This window comes from Triplophysa dalaica, chromosome 22 (assembly GCF_015846415.1).
Source record: "Triplophysa dalaica isolate WHDGS20190420 chromosome 22, ASM1584641v1, whole genome shotgun sequence".
NCBI classification, from domain to species: Eukaryota; Metazoa; Chordata; class Actinopteri; order Cypriniformes; family Nemacheilidae; genus Triplophysa; species Triplophysa dalaica.
This window is the reverse complement of record NC_079563.1, coordinates 17869944-17891218: the sequence shown is the minus strand read 5'-3', so window position 1 is coordinate 17891218 and position 21275 is coordinate 17869944. Positions and strand designations below refer to the sequence as shown.

The 21275-nt window shown below is 36.8% G+C and overlaps 2 protein-coding genes across 4 annotated transcripts; one reads left to right on the top strand and one right to left on the bottom strand.

Moving 5' to 3' along the window:
• Nucleotides 1-826: 826 nt before the first annotated feature.
• On the top strand, nt 827-10949 carry grk5 (G protein-coupled receptor kinase 5). Of its 2 annotated transcripts, none has more exons than XM_056736388.1 (16): nt 827-1100; nt 3382-3477; nt 3614-3726; nt 3840-3917; nt 4019-4119; nt 4205-4297; nt 4759-4822; nt 4929-5069; nt 5872-6062; nt 6158-6195; nt 7364-7453; nt 7571-7779; nt 8138-8278; nt 8368-8505; nt 9773-9949; nt 10615-10949. In XM_056736388.1, the coding sequence occupies exons 1-16, from the start codon at nt 1049-1051 to the stop codon at nt 10678-10680; spliced, it is 1788 nt and encodes a 595-aa protein (XP_056592366.1). In that variant the 5' UTR covers nt 827-1048; the 3' UTR covers nt 10681-10949. The 2 variants fall into 2 exon arrangements, with proteins under 2 accessions (XP_056592366.1, XP_056592365.1); XM_056736387.1 differs by having other exon boundaries at nt 3379-3477.
• A 53-nt stretch (nt 10950-11002) lies between these two features.
• On the bottom strand, nt 11003-19468 carry ash2l (ash2 like, histone lysine methyltransferase complex subunit). 2 transcript variants are annotated; one of them, XM_056736486.1, is made up of 17 exons: nt 19329-19468; nt 18713-18779; nt 18321-18466; nt 18159-18247; nt 17890-17984; nt 17712-17807; nt 17530-17625; nt 15735-15810; nt 15620-15637; nt 15084-15186; nt 14173-14390; nt 13616-13783; nt 13335-13528; nt 13141-13233; nt 12951-13049; nt 12100-12159; nt 11003-11678 (listed from the first exon to the last, which is right to left on the bottom strand). In XM_056736486.1, the coding sequence occupies exons 1-17, from the start codon at nt 19379-19381 to the stop codon at nt 11571-11573; spliced, it is 1779 nt and encodes a 592-aa protein (XP_056592464.1). In that variant the 5' UTR covers nt 19382-19468; the 3' UTR covers nt 11003-11570. The 2 variants fall into 2 exon arrangements, with proteins under 2 accessions (XP_056592464.1, XP_056592465.1); XM_056736487.1 differs by lacking the exon at nt 15620-15637.
• Nucleotides 19469-21275: the final 1807 nt, after the last annotated feature.

Here is a 21275-nt window from a genome sequence, read left to right as displayed (position 1 = left end):
ATATAACACATACCTTTTACTGAAATAGTCTATTCTATTTTTTTACTTGTACATATTTACATACACACATAACTTTACTCTTATGTTTATTGTATTGTATTTCTTTATTTTTATACCCATAGGCCCTTATTTAAATCATCTGTGTAACTGTTTTTTGTATTGTTTGATGGTCTGTTTGTTGTTGCTTTTTCCGTGTACTGGATGCTCCTGTCACCAAAACAAATTCCTTGTATGTGCAAACACACTTGGCAATAAAGCTCTTTCTGATTCTGATTCTGATAAAAAGTGAAAAATAAATTGTTCTTTTAAGTAGGCTACTGAAATGTTGAGACTTAAATTGTTTCAATTATATTGTTCACTTTAAATGGTATATAAATATAAATCCATATACATTCTTTTTGTATATTCGAATGATTAGTATTTATATAATCTGTCTCACTGTTATGTTGTGTGTTTCTTCCATGTGATTTAACTGTTATGTGTCGCAACCACAGAAGAGCACATGGTGGCGCCAGTGACATGACATATCCAAACTTTCGGATCACACCAAATAATAAAAAATAATCTAGTCCAATCCGAACTCTTTTATAGATTTTATTTTTAAATCTGGTTTATTCGTAAATTATAGAAAAAATGCTTTTGTAGATTTAAAGATGTAAATCTTTTTTCTCCTTTCTGAAAAGGCGCGATACATGCAGTTAAACTGAAAGTATGACGTCATTGTTTACAGCGGTGACGCAGCTGCACCTGTACCGGTGAAACAAGATTATAGGCAACAGAACGGATGTATGTAAAACAGGTAAATTGAGTTTTGTCATTTGTCAGTGAACACCTACTATAGTGAATGTCTTTATACGCTCACAACATGCACTTTATTAAAGTCACACAGGAGATGTAAAGTCTTCATTATGAGGTGCAAGGATGTTTATCTCATTCTCTGGGAATATGAGATCACCAAATCCACAACAGGGACATAGAGGGAAACTTTTAATATAAATGCAGAATTTTCAACTTGGCTGACTTTTGCATCGGTTCACACTGCAGAGATATGGAGATTGAATCAATGGTAGCAAACTGTGCTCTCATAAAAGCACGAGAAGGTAGGAACATGTATTCACATTTCCTAATGTCAAGTTTTCTTGTGATAGACAGCTTTGAACTTGAAGTATATAAACAATGATAAAATAAACTTTTTGAGCGTATAAATGTCTTGATAGGTCGAAAAATTGTTTAAGTTAATAGTTGACATGAAATACTTCGGGAAGGTTGCTATGTTGTTATTTTTGTAAAAAATGTTGTTTGTGTAATTTTTTTTATTAAATAATTGTATTTAAAAGCAACCCACATGATTTACTTATGCTGCCTATAAATGGTGAAAATATTGTGTCAGAAGAAAAGGCCATAACCAAAGCGTAGTCAAATTTACCTTCAAACTCTAAGCAAACATCTCAAAAAACAAAGTACATGGACACTTGCCTTAGGCTACGTAACCATAACTGTTCCATATAGACACATTTCAAACTTGACTTCAATTTGTAGTAAATATACCGTGACATGAAATTCTGTGAAGCATAAATCACAGGGATTTTTCACATAAATTGTTGTGCCCTGTTTCTTAATTACAGGTGGAAACAGCACATTCAACATATTTTCATTTGTTCCTAAACCTCTTAAATAGAATACTGACCTCAGACAAAAGCAGACATACAATGTCTTTAACATCATACCTCTCTTGCATCACAAACAGGTCAGACTTCTTTGGCTGCGGTTAACTCAACCCAACCTCGCATGTCAGTATAACCTGCAATTCATCTTGTCTGAGGTCTAAAAATAGATTTTGTTGCTGTTTTAAACTCAGGAAAACCTGTCATGCATGTTCTGTTAACCTCTAAAAATGAAACACTCTTTTCAACACTCCCTCCAGTGTTTTCAAGTAATAACATTGTTAGAAGTCATTTTTTCCAGAATAGATACTTGCGCTTTTAAATTACCTAACATGTGTTTTTTTCCGTCTGAATCTGAGTGGCTGCAAGGTGTGTCCTCACATACCTGATCTTCATCTTCTTATAGTTTCATTTCACAGCTATTTATAGTACAGGCTCATGTTTTGCAGGTTTTCAGGGAACAGATCACCATTTACACAGAACACAGCACACACGGTATTGATGTAGTATCAATATTACAAACAAATCAATACTAATCCAAGTCTGTAATTTGTGCCTCCTGTCACATGTCTAACATAGACAACCACTTTCTTCTGAAACCATATGAGTTTTGTGTGAGGTGATCACTTTTAACTTCAATTCAAAGGTTATTCACTTTTTAGGTGAATCTCTTTAACATCATGATATGCAATAATACTAATTGATATCATATCCAGCAGTATGTCAATGGTTCTTGCCAGATAACTTTTTTTGATCAAAAAACACTTTTGGCTGAATGGTTCGTGAGTTAAATTTTTATAAGTGGTTTTAAAAATAGCGATGTAGTGTTGTTCCTCAAATCTGAGCTATCGTTATGTTTTTCAAAGTGCCACTACAAACACTCAAAAAAATTAGCTATCTCTGCTGATAGTTTACTTAACCCATCCTTGTTCACAGTACATAAAGAATTCAAGTAGGCCTAACTAATTAACGTTAATTCTGTCAGCTTAATTTAACAAGTGTTTGACTGGTCAACTTAACATTGTTGTATAGAACGCAAAACTCTATAATATTGGACCTATTGTTGAGTTTACTTAATAAAAACAAGTTAATTCAACATGACTGGTTGAGGGGGACTTTCAGTTCCCAGCATGCTTTTCGTAAGACTGCATTTAGGCAGTACATTTTGAAATCTAGTGTTATTTTAAGCGTTTATCAGTAAAGTTCATTTATCTTTGAGGTTTAAAAGAGTTGGTTGTATTTTTAGGGTTGCCATTGTTTTGAAGAGTGGTACATGTGCTGAGGCTGTGAGAGGTTTCTGCAAGCCCATGATGTCTATTACATCATTCAATGAGCTTTAAGTGCTAATGCAGAATTGGGATACCTCTCATCTGATTTGCTCATTGTGTTTTGACTTACATGCAGTAAGTCTGTATATAATTTATGTATGACAACAAGAAGTAACATTGAGAAGGAACATATTGAGTTAAATTCATTTGAAATTACTGGTACGATCGTGGTGGTTTGGTTTACTCAAAAAAGTTTTTTCAACATTACTTACATTTATTTTGTTTGTACAATTTAAGTTTTATTGGGTCAAATTACTTAATTTTGTCGCGTAAAATCACTTGACGAAGTTTTTTAAAGTAAATTCAATAGACAGAGTGTAGATGATTTTCTGTGGAATATGCGGCCAGTAATAATTTGAAAAAAAATGTGTCTTTCTAACGTCCAGTAGGTAATAATGGAAATCGTAAAGGAAGAAGTCGAAAATGGAGATACATTCTACGTTTCCCGCACATAAACGAGTGCAGAGAGTTGGAGAACAGCATCGGTGAGATGGGTCCTGGAATGAGATTTTCACATTTTGAAATTCACAGTACACAAAAGCAAAGCTAGTCTTTCATAAAAAAATCTATGTTGGCATGTAGGTATTTTTTTTAAATAAACTCTTCTTTTCTGTCGGTCAGAGCGAGACTATTACAGTCTGTGCGTGAAGCAGCCCATTGGGAAACAACTGTTTCGACTCTTCTGTGCGACGCAGACCGATTTACAGCATTGCATTGAACTCCTGGATGCAATGGTACAAATGCAAAGGAATTGATTCGTGCATAAGCATATGGCCTGTTGTTAAGCAGGTCTTGTGATATGTGACAAGTTGATTTGTTTCATTGCATTTATGACATTCTCTCACAGGAGGAATATGAAGTCACGCCGGACGAGAAGCGAAAAAACTTTGGCAATAGACTGATCACAAAATATCCCTCCTCACAGGTATCTCTCCTCAGAGATCAGACTTTCTTCATACACATCTGTTGCTCTTCTTTAGCACATTATGGCTTAAAACACGCTTGTGAGTTTATGATTTTGTTCAGTCTGTTCACAGTGTACAGGACATTTTGGAAAGTCATTTCAAGATGTGCAAATACAACCTGGAGTGCAATGCGTCTGAAGATATCTTCAGTGACAGCCAAAGGTCAGTTCGATCAGCTTTCATGAGTGTTTGCACATGCGTTTGTGCACCCATTAAACATCGTGTCATTTGTTTTTCCTTTTAAAAGAACCCTGCACGAGTATCTGAGTGGAGATCCATTCACAGAATATCAGAAAAGCATGTACTTCGACCGCTTCCTGCAGTGGAAGATAATCGAGGGGTAACCGTTTTTCATAAATAACTATTATGTTGGTCAAATCTCTAACTCTTACTTTTCTCAATGTATCGCCTTAAATTGCCCAAGAAAAAATAGAAATAAAACATATAAAACAGCTGTTGAAACACATGAAGAGTGTGGAGGTGTAAAATGAATGTAGATTGAAGAGGTAAAATAATCTGGATTTGTGCAAGTTTGATGAGACATTTTTGAGTTTATATTGAGATCTTCAATAATACCAACTTTCGATTGCAGACTTGACAAATCTGAGCTCAGTTAGAGACACATTGTTGACATCTCTTCTGAAACTCTGAAAGACACATTTCATCTTCTCAGGAAAAATATTCGGGACACATGACACTTTCTATAGTTTCACTCCATCTAAAACTACTTCAGTCGCTGATGTCAGCCATGTTTGAAGTAGACTGTAATGTACTTTTTCAATGTTTTTTTTTCATCCACAGACGGCCGGCCACCAGAGACACATTTCGAGAATACCGTATTTTGGGCAAGGGAGGGTTCGGAGAGGTAAAAGCACAATTACTGTATACACAAGTGTACTGAAGTGTCTGCGAGATGAACACACTCTCAGATTAGAAATGATGAGGAAGTGATGAGGTTCTCTCTGCCTCAGGTGTGTGCGTGTCAGGTGCGAGCTTCTGGAAAGATGTACGCCTGTAAGAAACTGGAGAAGAAGCGGGTGAAGAAACAGAAGGGGGAAGGCATGGCCATCAATGAGAAACAGATTCTCGAGAGGGTCAACAGCAGATTTGTGGTGAGAATTGTGACACTTGACATTTTTGTTTGCTTTTTTGGAGCGGTTTTCAAAAAAGTTTGGCAATTAAGAGGCAATATTTATGCTGAAGTGTCATTTTCTGAAACTTACAAAACCTGAAAAGAACAAATTTTATATTGTATAACAGAACAGAACATAAAAGTTCTTAAAAATAAATTAGGAAAATGAAATTAGGAAAAAATTGAATCAAAAAAATATATATTGTAATCAAATAAAATGTTTATACGTATATTGTAATAAATATAGTTTACACCCTCAGAAATTATATTTCACAAATGTATAACCAAAATAAATCTTTTTTACAACCAATTTATGTTTTCATCATAATCAAAACATTTCTTTCCAAAATTCTAATTTCACCAATGAAAAAAAATATATACAATGACTATAAATCATGAAAAAACAATGAATGAATTGTAATTTATACATCAGGTTAGTTATCGCTGAAAATACTTTATAACATTTTCTGTTGACATGTAGACATAATTGTATCACTATTTAACAATTTATATTTATAATTTATACAAATGCAACTATCTACGACACCATATTAATATATCCCCATTAATAATGAAAAAATTCAACTCAAAACTAAAAATAATTTCCCATCACAATAATTGAAACAAGACTTTTCTAATAGTGAAAATTGTTGAAGGTCAGTTCATCCTCAATGAAAATAAAAGCTCAATGCCAAACACAACAGCTTTTTTTCTTTTGATTTGAGGTTAAATGTGGCCTGGACATGTTTCATGATTCATGTCTTGATTTTCTTATGTTATAGGTGAGTTTAGCATACGCGTATGAGACTAAAGAAGCTCTGTGTCTGGTGCTGACGCTCATGAACGGAGGAGATCTGAGGTTTCACATCTATAACATGGGCAGACAGGGGCTGTTGAAAGACCGAATCAGATTCTACGCCGCTGAGATCCTGTGCGGTTTAGATCACCTTCATCAGAAGTCCATTATATACAGGTATGGTGCAGTTGAACGTTCGTTTAAATGGAATGCTGTATAGATAATAATAACCCAAAATACAAATGGACTTCTGTGTGTTTCATTTCTATCAGAGATTTAAAGCCAGAGAACATTCTGCTGGATGACGACGGTATGTGCACTTCACCTTAAAACAAAAGACATGATCTGGTCAAACACGTTTCTCTGCTTTCCATTTTCCATTCCGGATCTCAAATAACACAACAAGTTCTATTTTTGTCATCGTAAACTGAAGCTCACTCAACACCAGGAAACTATTCCCCAGATCTGCTTTCACAATCATAAACAAGGAAATGAATTTGAATTTATCCCTTTCTATGTATTGTTTTGTTTATTGTAATATACTCTTCACATGAACAGTATCAAGCATAGGTTTACACGTCATTACATGAACGTGTAGAACATTAGCACCCAAACAAAAAAGATTCAAGTGTGCTATTAGTAGACTTCTATTTTAACCTTAAAATAAGAAAGTATACTATTTGTATGTACTTCCCAGGAATGTACTTAAAAATTATATTTACTTTAAGTATACTCAGAAAAATATATTTGATCTATATTTGTACTGAATCTTTTGAGTATACTTCAGTGAAGTATCAGTATACATCACTACATTTGTAGTATACTTGAAGCATAAACTTTCTGTGTGTACTCACGGTTTATTTTCACTGTTACACTTCAAAACACTTTTATAAACTAAAACAGGCCAGGCCGAGCAGTATTGAAAGTACACTTGCAAGTATACTACTTGTACATTGATATCAGTATACCTACTTCACTAAAGTATACTTTCCAACAGGAAGACCATATTATATGGGCCACGCCGGCCCTCCACCATTTCTGTCGACAGGTGGTTGGGGATTTGGTTTTTGATGGTATTGGACATTCATCATTTTTTGGGAGGGGGGTGGATAAATTTGCGGCCCATTGGGAAAAGTTCCAGTACTCCCAATGGCCAGTCCTCCCCTGGTCAGGGCCGGTCTGGCCTTTGACAGAGTGTCCTACCGCTCAGTCCCACCCCTGCTTTCAAATAAATTTTAAACAGTAAATAAGACTTCAATATATACTTGAACTTTAAGTATACTTATATTTTTAAGGACGGTCTCCGAAATGCCATCCCACGATGCCTACATTTTTTTTTCACTATAGAGAGCTATCGATCATATCCATCAATGTCGCCTACAACAGAGAAACTGTAATGAAGTAAAAATGTTAAACTTTCCTTTTCAGTTTTCCAAGTAAAGATGGATGAGATAAAAGTAGATTGTGCTGTTTGACAGGTCACATCCGGATATCTGATTTGGGTCTGGCTGTAATCTTAAAAGAGGACAAACTGGCAAAGGGCAGAGTGGGCACGCTGGGTTATATGGGTATGAATAATCTTCTCAGTAACGTTTTAAAGTATTTATCATTACTTTTTATACTAAACGATGATTCTTTTGCACCGTTTAATGGAAATTAAAGTGTCATTCTGATATTGACTTTAGCTCCAGAAGTCATCAACAACAAATATTACGGTGTAAGTGTGGACTGGTGGGGTCTGGGGTGTCTAATCTACGAGATGACTGCCGGAAATCCTCCGTTCCGCAAACACAAGGAAGGGGTGTCGAGAGAAGAGACTGAGAGGAGAGTTCTGGAGGTGACAGAGATCTACGGGAACAAGTTTGATGAGGAGACTCAATCGATTTGCAAAAGTGTAAGGCCATATTTTATACTCTTGGTGATTTTTTTTGGGCATTTCTTAGACTATCATCAATTTTTTTTTTTTTTTCTATATATCAGTTTTGGCCAATCTCTACAGGATTTTTTGGTGACGTTATTTTTTATCAGTACGAGTCGGATTGCATCTACATTAGAAGCAGATAGTATCAGGGTTTAATTCTCTTTTTCTGTCAGTTTTGAAACACATATCCTCCTCTTACGCTGCAAATAATAATGGCATGGCCATATGGTATAAAAAATCCCAAAACAACAGAATAAATGTAAAATACACATAATAAAACAACACACCAGCTTGTTTCATTAGATTTTCGAATAAAGTCTTTTCATTTAAGCTCCTGACAAAAAGCCCAAAGGAGAGACTGGGCTGTGGGTCTAAGAATGGAAGCGACGCCATCAAAGCTCATCCATTCTTCAAAAGCATCAACTTCACCAGACTGGAAGCTGGACGAGTAAAACCACCCTTTATTCCTGATGTGAGCCATTTATATACACGTTCGACTGAAAACTAACTTTATTATTCATCCAAACATACTAATTTCTCATCAAAACCTTTCTCTATCAGCCAAGAGCGGTTTACTGTGCAGACGTCTTAGATATCGATCAGTTCTCTACTGTCAAAGGTGTCATTCTCAACGAGACAGATAATGGTTTCTATGCCAAGTTTAACACGGGAGCCGTGGCCGTGCCCTGGCAGAATGAGGTAAACACTTTCACAGGAAACTTTTACACTTATGCATTTCGCAAGGTGCGTTCAAGTTTGATATTTTATCAGTATTTGTGGGTTTGTGTTGTAAGCAATACCAATTGAGATACAGAAACATAAAGAAACAAAACGACACCTCTTCAGAAAGTAGGCTTAGTGAAAACTATCAACTCTGAATTGAGTGAAACTCTGGGTTTTCCATTTCAGAATGTGACGTGTGTCAAACCCGAGAACGCGGGGTAACTCAAGGCTCATTTCTAAAAGAGAGCTAACTTATACTCGGAGTCAGTAACCGTAGCACTCTGTGAAACTAACCTGGTCGGGAGAAGGTTTTCTTTGGTTAACCCAGAGTATCTTTCCATCTCCTCCCCCATTTTAAAGCGCAAGTGTACCTCATTCATATATTCATTAATTGAGTCATTCATGGCATACTTTCTGATCAAACACGGTCCATCTCAGTGACTTATACGTATGTCATGTGTGCTTTTATAAAGGATCCTGTATGGGAATTGGCTGTGTAATTTATATGTACTTTTTGGAATTGTGTCATTTTCCTGTGCATTTTTATTAAAACCGTACCATTTTTCAAGTCAATTAGATATATCAAAAGATATCAGCCATCATTACAACAATAACATAAGCCATCGTGCGTGTATTAAATCACAGCTTAATTTTCTATGGAGGATGAGAAATTACTTCATAAAGTGTACAAATAAAGTGGATGAATACAACATGACTTCTTACACTGATAACTTGTGCACTGATGGAGACTTAGAACACAAGATTGTTTTTATTATTTATGTTGTTTCACATTTTAACTCGGTGTTGGTTAAACCTCAATCGAATTGTGCGTCGATATGAAATAGTATAATAGAAACAGATTTGTGTCATGTTACGGAAAGATCGAATGGCACAAAGCATCACAGAATTCATCAGTTCCGTTGCAAAACGTCACTGATGTTTGCCAACCAAATGTCCAGAAGGATGATGTCATTGGGGAACTTAAAAACGGATTAAAGGATTTTATGACTAACAGGATATAAACCGATATGTATGACATGGTGAAACTTTGATTCAGTAGAATCGAAAGAATATAACTGAGAAAACAGGAATGTTTATGAAAGATAAAGAGCAAAATAATGACAAACCTTTAACTAGAAATTCATAAAATGCTGTATTATTCAAGAACAGACAAAAAACGTATGGATTGCAGATTTAAGTTTTACAATAAACTTAATCTACACTTTAATCTTTTTTCACTTAGATGATCGAAACAGAGTGTTTTAAGGACTTGAATGTGTTTGGTCCAGAAGGAACGAGATCACCCGATCTGGAACGCAACGCTATGATCCCGTTGAATGGTTCTGAGCCGCAGACGTGTAACCAGATCTCAACGGATTACCGGCGGCCCCGACTCCTGCACAGAATCTTCGGCAGACGTGTAATAAATCCTTGCATATAACTGCATTTCATTGTCAAACACCACAGACAACTATCACGGTCAGGCCCCTTAGAAAAATCAACCAGGCTGAAACTTTAGTAACCACGGTTTAATTTGTAGTAAAACCGCGGTAACCACAAATTGACCGTGGCCTCACTATAGTTTATTTGTCATTTCTACACCTAAAGCTGAAATGCAACCTGTGTTGGGTATAACAAGTTACTAAGAAATTAGTTCCTGTAATTTTCCCTTGAAAAAGTAAAGTAAGGAATAACTCTTATTTTTCCTGTAATTTAATTACAGTTACTTCGGATGTAATTGAACTTAATACTGTGTAATATATTCAATACTGGAAATGAGTCTAACTTTAAAATAAATGCTTTAATGTATCACCTTTGTAATACTTTGGTCAGTCGATAAGAATAATTTATAGTATTATTTATTTGAAAGAATTAAATAAGCAGTTTCATTTCTATCCTTGAATCAATCGTAATCAAGGTTGATGTATAGAAAGTTTTGGAGAGAGTCATTTTTACAGTAATCCGATTACACTATTGAATATGTATTTAGTAACTAGTAATTCATTACTTTTTCAGAGTAACTTACCCAACGCCGAATGCAATGTACTAACACTTTGATGTGGTTCTCTGTTTGTTCGGTTGTAGCACAGGGCGCGGTCCGCTGAACCCATATGTCCCTCCACAACCAGTCAGGGTTCAGATTCAGCATGATTCATAAACTTCAAAAGGAGTGAAAGTGCCAGCCACCATTTCCAGAAATATGATTTGCCCACATTTCTGAAACATCCAGAAGTTTTTTTGTACAGAATGATTATAAGAGTCAAATCATATAAAAAATCTCTTTAAAAGACTCAAATGTAAATGCACTGTATCACAAACCCTATATGCAGGGTGGGATACTATTTTCATACTCTCCAAAACTATCTTGAATTTGTTTTGTACACCTTTTTGTTTTTTTACATTAAAAATTGTGAAAATGGTGTATGTGTGAATATTATTCTAACTAGGCGTAACTAAATGACAAATTCAAAAATCAGAGCTGTTTAGGTCTTTATTAAAACAAGAGCGTATAAAACATGGTTTGCGATAAAATAATTATATTTTACACCTATTCCAGTAACTACGAACCAATTAACAAACAAACACAATTGATGATTATTATGAGGAAACCGCCAGGTCACACCTTCAGATTTGAACCGGCTAATGTACAGTCGACTCAAAACACAAGAACACACCGCACGAGTATGCACTTTACTCCTGTTCTTTTTAGGAAATAACATACTGTGAGATACAAAGATAAAACTGCAGTATGAGGAAATCGAGCACCTTTAACAAAATGTGTAACACGACAGTGAAGACATCCCATTAACATTAGCTGTGGTTTCGTATAGAAAATTGAAATACGAGTCATGCATTCTGCATGTCATGACCGGATTTTTTTTGACAAGTTTTGGCTAAGTGTGACTGTATGGAATGAAAACCAATTATTCTATGAGATTTTTTTTAAATGGCTGCGTGTTTTATGAGCGACACATATGGGAAATTGATTTGGTATCTTTGTAAGACAGTCTTGTGTTGTCGCCGAGATGGAGCAGGTGGGTTTATCCTTCCCATGGAGGGCTGCGTCGACCATCTACTTCAGTCTCAACGTGGTACAACATATCTGCCAGTGTGTGTTCAGTGACAGCTCCCCATCCCATATCACTCACCTACACAACATGAGAAAACCACTTACCATACGACAGATCACAATGCATACATATCCTTGTACAATATATAAAAAATAATCAAGTTAAAATATATATGAATTTTTATAAAAATTCTATTTGACTTGAATGACTGTGATAAAGAAACAGTTTACCCATAAATAAAAATGGTCTCATAATTTACTGACCCACTAAGTTATTCCACTTTCATTATTTTGTTTGACTTTAAATACACAAAACATGCACCCATCATTCGATCAGACCAGGAAGGTCTATACAAGTAAATCGTCTCAGATTCAATTACATGTTCAAATTTGGGTTGGCAGTAAAAATAGCCCTTTATTTTGCATTCACACATTATTGTAGTTTCAAAGCGTTAAAGGAATAAGTTATTAAAATGTGACGTGTTGACTTTCATACTCACTGGTTGATACTTGATGTCTTTCGGTGGGTATTTGAAGTGTGGTCCAAAATTAACAGACACCTAAATAAAGAAGAGCGAAAACTGTTTCAGATTATAGATGCGACACCACTTCTTTCTTCATTACTACACCGTCTAGTGTACAAACACGGCATTACATGACACTTTTCTCCTAAAAGGGAAACAGATTTGTCAAGTATTTTATACATTCAGCTGCAGAAAAAATTGAGAGAGCATTCCAAATTTCATTTTAACAGCATTTCTATATGTATTGTGTCCAGTCCAGTGTCTGTTGAACTTCAACAAAATCAAACCTCAGGAGTGACAAAGTCATCAAACAGGAATGTAAAAGACTGACAGCATGACAAGACACATGAAAACTGTGATAACATAAAACAATTTTATTTTGAACTTTTCTTAAATACATGTAGAAATCTGACTGTTGTACTGCTTAAATGTAAATCTGAACTAGTTATCTCTGCACTATTAGAGGTCTGAAAAAATACAGAGCTTCTTTTCTGTCATTTTCACCAGTTTCTCTGCAATAAATGTAAATAGAAACAATATTTTTATATTCAATTTGGGAGATCTGTTGTTCGTAGTTCACAGAATGAAACAAAAATGGTTATTTGGCCTTAACACATAAATAGTAAATTCAGAAAAACTTAAGTCTCTTATTTTTTTCTGCCTTCACAGAAATCTCCTTTCTAAGGCAACAAAAGGAAACCTCAAAAGGGTCTGAACCAAAATAATTTTCATAGGAAGCATCTTGATCCAACTGTCTCGTGTTTAAATTTTAATACGCTAACACCCCAAAAGACAGATCATCACAGGAGGATGAGTGCATGACATACCGTGCAGCTCCTGTAGAGGGATATGGCAGGGTAATACATCCCCTCGAACAGATTCTCATACGCCATACCCTGACTCACTCCATTCTTGAAAAAAATGACCTGAACAAAAACAACGAAAACGACTTATGCATAAGTACAAAAAACACAAGTGTGATCTCTTCAGATCAGTATCGTGCGGTGAAACACTCACTCGACTGGAGCTGGTTGGTTTCAAACTCTTCTCGGCTTTGTCCACATAGTCTTTCTCTTCAAAGTACAGGTAGCTTTTGAATTTGATCAGAGCCTTTGAAGACACAACACAACACGCTCAAGTATACATTCAATTCTTTCATTTAAAGCTGCTAATAAACAATTTCAATTAAAAACAAACAAATCTGTTCTTACTTTGTCCTTGTAGGTATCTGGCAAAGCCTTTGAGGTCTCTGTGCCATCCGGCAGTTCAATGTAAAAGCCCAAGATGTCCCCCTGACCATAGCTGTCAGAATAATGCTTTCCTATGGACTGATGGAACCGTGTTCCTTTCTTACTGCGCCATGAGTAGCTGAATTTATCATAACCCAGAGGAGCCTGAAGGTTTCCTGAGATAGAAATCACACAACAGACACTGTAAATACACAGAGGGCCATATCAGCTTTTTATAAAGCTGTTAGAAGAATCATACCGACCTAAAGGTTGAGACCAGCCCAGTCGAGCAGCAGTGTCAGGAGGCATCTCATCCACAGTGACCTCAAAATACCACGCCCCCTTTCTGACCCCGTGAGACGCTCGGACCATGGAATAACCCTTTTCTCCGGTTACTGTCAAGCGGTCGTCTGAGATCTTCAGTTGTGGAGCTGTGGTTATTAACACACAGAGGAACATGAATCATTTATAAATAACTTGTAGGTTTATAAAAATGTCTGTATTGTGCACAGAAACAAGGGGACAGTTCCCCCCAAAAATGACAATTCTTTCATCATTTACTCACTCTCATGTCATTCCAAACCTGTTTGACTTTCTTTCTTCTGCACAACACAAAAGAAGATAGTTTGAAGAACGTTGGTAGCCAAACAAGCCTGAACCCCATTGACTTCCATTGAATGAACACAAAACCACTGAGACATTTCTCAAAATATCTTCTTTTGTGTTCCACTGAGTCAAACAGGTTTTAAACAACATGAGGATGAATAAATACGATTTTTTAATAATTATTTAGAGAACACAAGCTTGTTGATAAATGTACCTCTGTCGTGGAGGGCCAGCAGGACTCTCTCATACAGACATGCTCTGTACAGATCTCCAGGGATAGGTTTTCCAGCCCAGCAGTCCAGCTCCAGTTTCTCGGGATCGGGAGCGTGAGGGTCCGGCTCTGCTAAGATGTAGCGGTAACCATCTTTGTTGAAGGGGTGCTCGAGGGGGTAACCGTGAGGGGGCAGACGCTGAGCGGAGAACAACGGGTCACTGCGGGGGGGGGAAGAAAAGGGCACAATTTCCTTCAGCTCTTATCTAGAAATTTAGTGTCTAAAACTGTATCTAAAAAGTGTTCCATAACTTTTTTTAACCAAAAAGCAAATTCACAAAAATTTGTGTTGAAAACTGCCTCCTTATCTTCCGCAGATCACAATAGAAAGTTTATAAAATGAATTATAATTTAAGTAGACGATCATTTGACTTCAAACCAGGTAGAAATGTGTTATTTAACCTGTAATCTTATGGTTAAAAGAGAGATGTAGTGTACATGAATAGTACATCAGAAACCTCAGTATGCAAAAACAGTAGGCGAGAATACCCGGATGGTCTACTACTTCTACAGAGATTCATGAGTGTGGATGGGATGGACACTTCTCTATCCCATAATGTCACGGGAGCTGAGCAACGGTCAAATTTCGAAAGAAAATGATTTAAATATAGCATAAAACTTTAAAGGCAGACGTCCATTTATAACGTAATTGCGATTTAATGAATTTCTCCTGACTTGAGTATGTCTTTTTAAACGCTCACATATAGGATGTTGTTATTACATCATAGGTCAAAGAGCATACGGGTCACATGACCATAAAATATGGCGGACGCAGTATGTCCCAAATGTATTCATACTACTCCCAATCATACTTTTTTTGTCTGACGCGTGTAATGCGCTGTCATCAGACGTACCTGCGTGTTCTTTTGGCTGTTCCCGCAGTAGCTCCGTCCTGCTGCTGTTGTTGTTTGCGTTTGGCTCCTCTACCTTTACCTGTTGCTGCTGGAGGAAGACCACCTAATACAGAAGATCTCAAGATTAAACATACACACCTGCTGAGCCCTTTCACATGCTCCAAACGAGGCGTGGTTTTTATCCCAAACCCTCCTGTTAGCAAGAATTTAATAAAACACACACTAGTGGTCAACACAGAGCGGTAAAGCAGCCAGGCCGAGGGTTGAGATTAATCTAACGGCCACAAGGTTTGGGAAACACACCAGGAGAAAGCGCAAAAGCATTACGGCAAAAGCCATGCCGGGTAGATTTCAGATCATCTGCTGAGGGAACGGAGAGCGCAAACACACAGAAATATAAATCACTGTTGGATAGAAAGCTTGTGCCCGAGAGTAGGAAAGCAGTCAAGTGCACTAAAAGTCAACGCCAAGCAGGGGAGAGGAAGGGTAAAACAGCATCAAGCTTTGATTTCAATCGCCACATAGAACATATTCACCTGAAAACGTTGATCCACCTGAAATACAACGTACAATTTAAGCAGATTCTCTCAACAAAATGCTGTTTATAAAAATGTAACACCGTTTCTACAATTCAGATGAAGCCCTGCTTACCGTTCAAACCTCCAGCTCCTGTGACTGTTGTCACTTGCTTTTGGTTGTCGTATGATGGTCCAATGTTGCCCAGATCCTAAGTTACAAAACAATCACCATCAATATTCAGGTTTTTAAGAGTTCAAAGTGAAACTGAACTGCCAGGTCTGTGATTGAACCGTTTTTGCATACAGCACCGGAGATACAGAAGTTTTGTAGCACAGGTCAAACAGTTTAAAACAGTTTGTTATTCAAATGGATAAATTATGGCCATATTATTTTTAGTTTTTAACAAATTCGTTTTTTCGTGTTATTTTCTGAGCTCTGTATTTTCAATGCTTTACAATACAGTAGTAAATACATTTGTCCATAAAAATACTGTATTATACTAAAGTATTTACTAAGGTAAATTGCAGTAAAGGTCTTGTGTACTTTGATATTTGTAATTCTTGCTCTAGTAAATATTAAAGTATACAATAGGTTTACCACAGTTTATAAATGTACTACAAGTTAATTATTTTATCCTCTTGTTCAAACTAAGCAGACTTTTCTTTTGGCGGGTCGTTCTCTTGCAGACGCTTGAGAGCGTTTGACAGTCCCTGCGTTTCGCATACTATCCATCCTAATAGTACTCCAAAGTAGAATAGAACGTCCCAAATCGTAGAATGTGTTGAAAATAGTATTCCAAAGATCCCCGGATGGTCTTTTACGTCCGGTTGAAATTCGAAGTGCAGAATGATGCACACTCTGGCTGCTCATATTACCCACAACTCACCACGAGTAGGCGGAGTTTAGTGATTCTCTACGGCATTAATAAATTATATAACTGATGCGTCACTAAATTAACAAATGTACTTTAAGTATACAGTAAACATTACATACAAAATAATGCATGAATTTATACCTTAATGGTAAGAAGAGCTGTATTTTGATGTGTGTGACAGTTATTGGCCAAAACGTTTCTAGGCAACAACGCCCACTTCCGCTTCCTGTTAGTATGTCCCAGTTTCTGCAATCTATTTTGCCATGTAATCAAAAGTACTTACTATTCCAACACAAAAACAGTAACTACTATTAGGGCTAGTACAAGCAGACGAATTGGAACGCAGGGCTCAGCTTCACTCAAACAGTAAAATGCTCGTAAAATCAACTGTGGATGAAATGAATGTGTTCATGTTCTCGTATATTAAAATACAGACAAATCCACGAGTGTCACGCTTGTAACATGTTAAAGTGTGCAACTCATTCAATCAGACTCGCAGAACAAGCATAGGAAATATTTAAATAGTAGAATTCAGCTTTCGTGGTCCCTTCCATGTTTTCCCACATCGCACAGATCACAGGGCTCTGGATCAATGGACTCAAAGCAGCCGGAAAACAATTTTTTAAATTATTTGAAAATAAATAGTGGTTCGCCATTAGTTAACCTCACACACAACCAAGCACAACGACAAACGCACTTAAAACAAACAAGCTGCTAAACTGCATTGCAGGGGTGCTACACTACATAATTTATTCATAGCACAGATTTTTTGTAGCATGTGCGACTTACATGTCTGTGTAATTCAATATGTATGAAATAAGTATCACACAATGCAATGTGTTTAACTAGACCTTTTGATTCAGTGGTCTGCTAGAAGAAGATTATAATCCCCAAGAAGGCAGTACACAATATCTACAATGAGGTCATATTTTATGTGTAAATAAAAATATAGCATTGTAGGTATTATATACAGTATATTTGACATATTACACTAGGATATCATTCCAAACATAACCGCAGAATCTACAAAAGAAAAACTGTCATGTGCAGTACCTGATCAAGCAGGCCAAATTTAGGATAGTCCTCCTCAGGGTCTTTGCTGCCGGGGTCTGGATGTTCTTTCACCAGGAACACGTCACGCTCTTTAATCTGAGATCAATACAAGGGATGCTCATGCTGCACACTGTCAAACAAGCCACTGTTTTCAAATTCAGTAAAGAAATCAAGTGACACACCATGGTCTTGACGATGTTGTTTGGCCATGTGAGTTTGCCGGGTCTTTGACGGGTCGTCATGCACTCCCAATATTTGTCAATGAAGGGTATAATGTCCTTTAAAAGAGATGAAATAACTCAGTTAAAACCACAACAACACAAAGAAATCAAGTAAGCTTAGTTGAATTTCAAAGCTCACCTTGTCTTTAGGAAACATGGTTTTGGGATGTTCCTCCTGACTCCGGGACCTCCATGTCAGATTTGCCAAAGCGGTGAGGCACATCTCCTTTAGATCTGTGGATACAAACATATTCCACATTGGAGTACCAATGAGATCTGGTGTGAACAGAATCTACTGTACAATAACATTTTCTTTTCAAACATAGTTTACAGCAGTATGCACAGTTTGAAACATCGTATCCACAGAAGCTCTGACACACACAAATAACCAGCAAACTAAACACTCACTCGCTTGTTTCCTCAGAAAATATGTGTTTCCACTGTGGTGACACAAGTTGCAATGGAACACGTAGTTGGTCATGAATGGAAGGCAATTTCTGCAGAGACAGAAAACACACGTGTTTAATATACATATGGATCTCAGGCACGTGACAGAAAGTGATAACATACGTTGTGTCGATGCTGAATGTGTCCGCTGTGAACCACTTCATACAGAGAGCACACTGCAGCTCCACATCACCCAACTGACGGCCGTTTTCATCGTCTCCTGAACCCGTGTGTGTGTCAGCCGCCTCTGAACTTTCACCGGCCGTGTCCTGACGGTTCAGACGGACATTTAACTTCAGTAAAGTAATCAAAGTACGAGTCAAACTGAGAATTATGACAATAGTTATAGGGGAGGGGCTGAAGAATATGAGAACTCAGTGAAATCAGGTGTAACGTTAAATTTGGATAAAAAATTACAAATACAAATGTTTAAGAATATCACGCACTGTTATGCACAGTAAGGAATGTGTATGAGGCACAAAAATGGATATAAGTTTTACTTTTAAACACCATACCATAGTGTCTTTACCACTGGAAGCCTCGGTCTCCATGTTAGCGCTCAGCTCTCCAAATGAAGTATCTCTGCAAGCAAACATGTAAGAATATATGATGTAAACACGTGACCACTCGTTGACATTAAAATGCAAAAATTGACTCGATCAGAAATGGTAGCAGGACAGTTTATTGAAAAAAGACCTAAATATCGACAGTTTTGAGGAAAAAACATGAGTGACATTTTAGGGAAAGAAAGAATACACAATGCAGCAACATACAGGACAACTACAAATGCAGACAACGAGAGAAGCGAACCAAAGGAACTTCAGGGTAAAAATAAGGTAAAAGAGGGTGAAACGTAAACAGTTAAGGTTCAAAGTTCAAGCGAACTATTTGACCAGTACATGAATAAAATAAAAAAGCACGTGAGGATAAAATCATTTGCCTAATATTTCATAATACCTCCTTAAGCATCAACACTTGACTTCACTGAGCCCTGATGTTTATTTACTGAACAGAGATATTACTATAACACAGACCAGCTATTATAAATATAATAACGACCGTTAGACGCTGTCGTGTCGATGAATATGACTGTTTTTATTCATTCATGTTGATGTTTTCATTGATTCTCACCCTTCTGCTGTATCTCTCTCACTCACTGACGCGCCGCTCGCCTCCGAAGCCATTTTTCAAATAGCGACCAGAGAATCAAATCTCGCGATGATTCAGCGGCTTCTTCGCATCCGGCCGTCTGTGGATAAACTGACCCTTACTGACACCTGCTGTTTAAGTTATGAATTACACTGTGAATGCGGTTCAGTGATGGTTGACAGGTAAATTCGTTGAAAAACCTGGAATAATGTCTTAAAATTTGTTTGTATTTTTTCCTTTAAAGACACGAGTATTCACTAATTTTATTACAATGTCTGTTTTGTCTTGTAATTTGTATAAACAGGAACTGATTCTAATTTTGCCCTCGAAAAAACCCCACGATTTTACAATAATTTCAATACAATGGCAAAAAAGTAATTCAAATGAAACCAAAACTTTAAATTATTTCTTATAGAGTTACTGTGTAATCATGAAATGGTCAAAAATGGTAAAGCAAACGGTACTATTTATTTTCACATTACTATTTCTACTTTAGTGAAATTATTCTCTTACCATATGTTTAAAAGATGCTGGAAATTTGAGTAAAGCAGAAGTCACTAAAGTTTTAATGTTTTAAACTATAAACCACTGCTGAAAAATGTGACATCTAACCCAAGGGTTTTCTATAGTTTAGAATAGGATAATACAGTTATTAATAATGTATTATATAGTAAAGTTAAAGAATAAAGTATATAGTAAAGGTTGTTCTCTAAGACAGATTTTTTGTTAATCATATAAAACGCATTCATTTATGAGGCCTGATGAGACCATCACTATGACTGTTGATGTTAAATATTCTGTTATCCACCCTTGTTAAACAATAGTACAACTATTTAGTGTTCTTTAACAACACAAAACTACACTCAAATGTCTTCCTGTGTGCACAGATACCCTGGCAAACACACTTTCACCACAAATCAAAGCCTCTCTCTCTTTCTCTCTCTCTCTCTGTTGATTACGACCATCAGATCCATCGTAAAAGTGTAAAACGTGGTTTAAACATCTATTACCACTAAAATGTTCTTTTGTTCCTTTGAAACTGCGGGGGAATTATTTGTTGGACTGTTGTTACGCGTAGATGCCAGACACCCAGAGAGAGAATAACCTTACTGATTGAATGTAAAAGAAGGCCAGGAGAATTGTTCAAATACATGTCGTTTTTGTGTCCCTCTCACTCATGTATCGTAGGCCATCTGTGAGGTACAGATGAAATCCCCCCCTGCATGTGTATTCTCCAAGGACACGCAAAAGTAGGTGATTCGTCTATTTCAATATACAATGACATAATTTAACATTCAGTTTGGTATCAATACATGAAAACAAGCTTTAAAACATTCACAATTTCTTGCAAGCAATGAAAGTATTTCCAGACCTACTGGTTGACACTCTGACCTCTGCTGTGGTCAATTATTTATATGGGTTTTACTTGAAAAAGAAAGACAGGTTAATAAGGTTAATGTGTTGAGATCTTCTCATCTGTAAGTGAGCTCCAGACACACTCCTCTGCTGGACCCCTCACCGGTGCATCTTCTCATCCTGATCACTGTGGACAAAGACGCAGGTCAGGAAGGGTCAGAGACACTGGTGACATCTGCTAATTGTCCTGGTGGGCCGGCAAAGCCTCGCTCCTTGAATACCAGTAACGTAGTTGATGTTGACGCCTGGCAGCTGCCACGGTGGGCCACCTCTGGAGACTTTGGGGATTATTTACAACATTATACTGCCTTTGTCTGCATTCTCCTCTATGCACACAGCTCATCAAAGTGAAGAGGGCACACTTTAACCAGCAATACATGACAATACTTCAAATCAACAACATTTTTACTGTGACCTGTGACTGTGATCTGAAAACAAAACTTTATAGATCAATGGAAATGTATACATAAATAAGGCATCTCCAAATTATGAAATGGTCAGGAACACTTTACT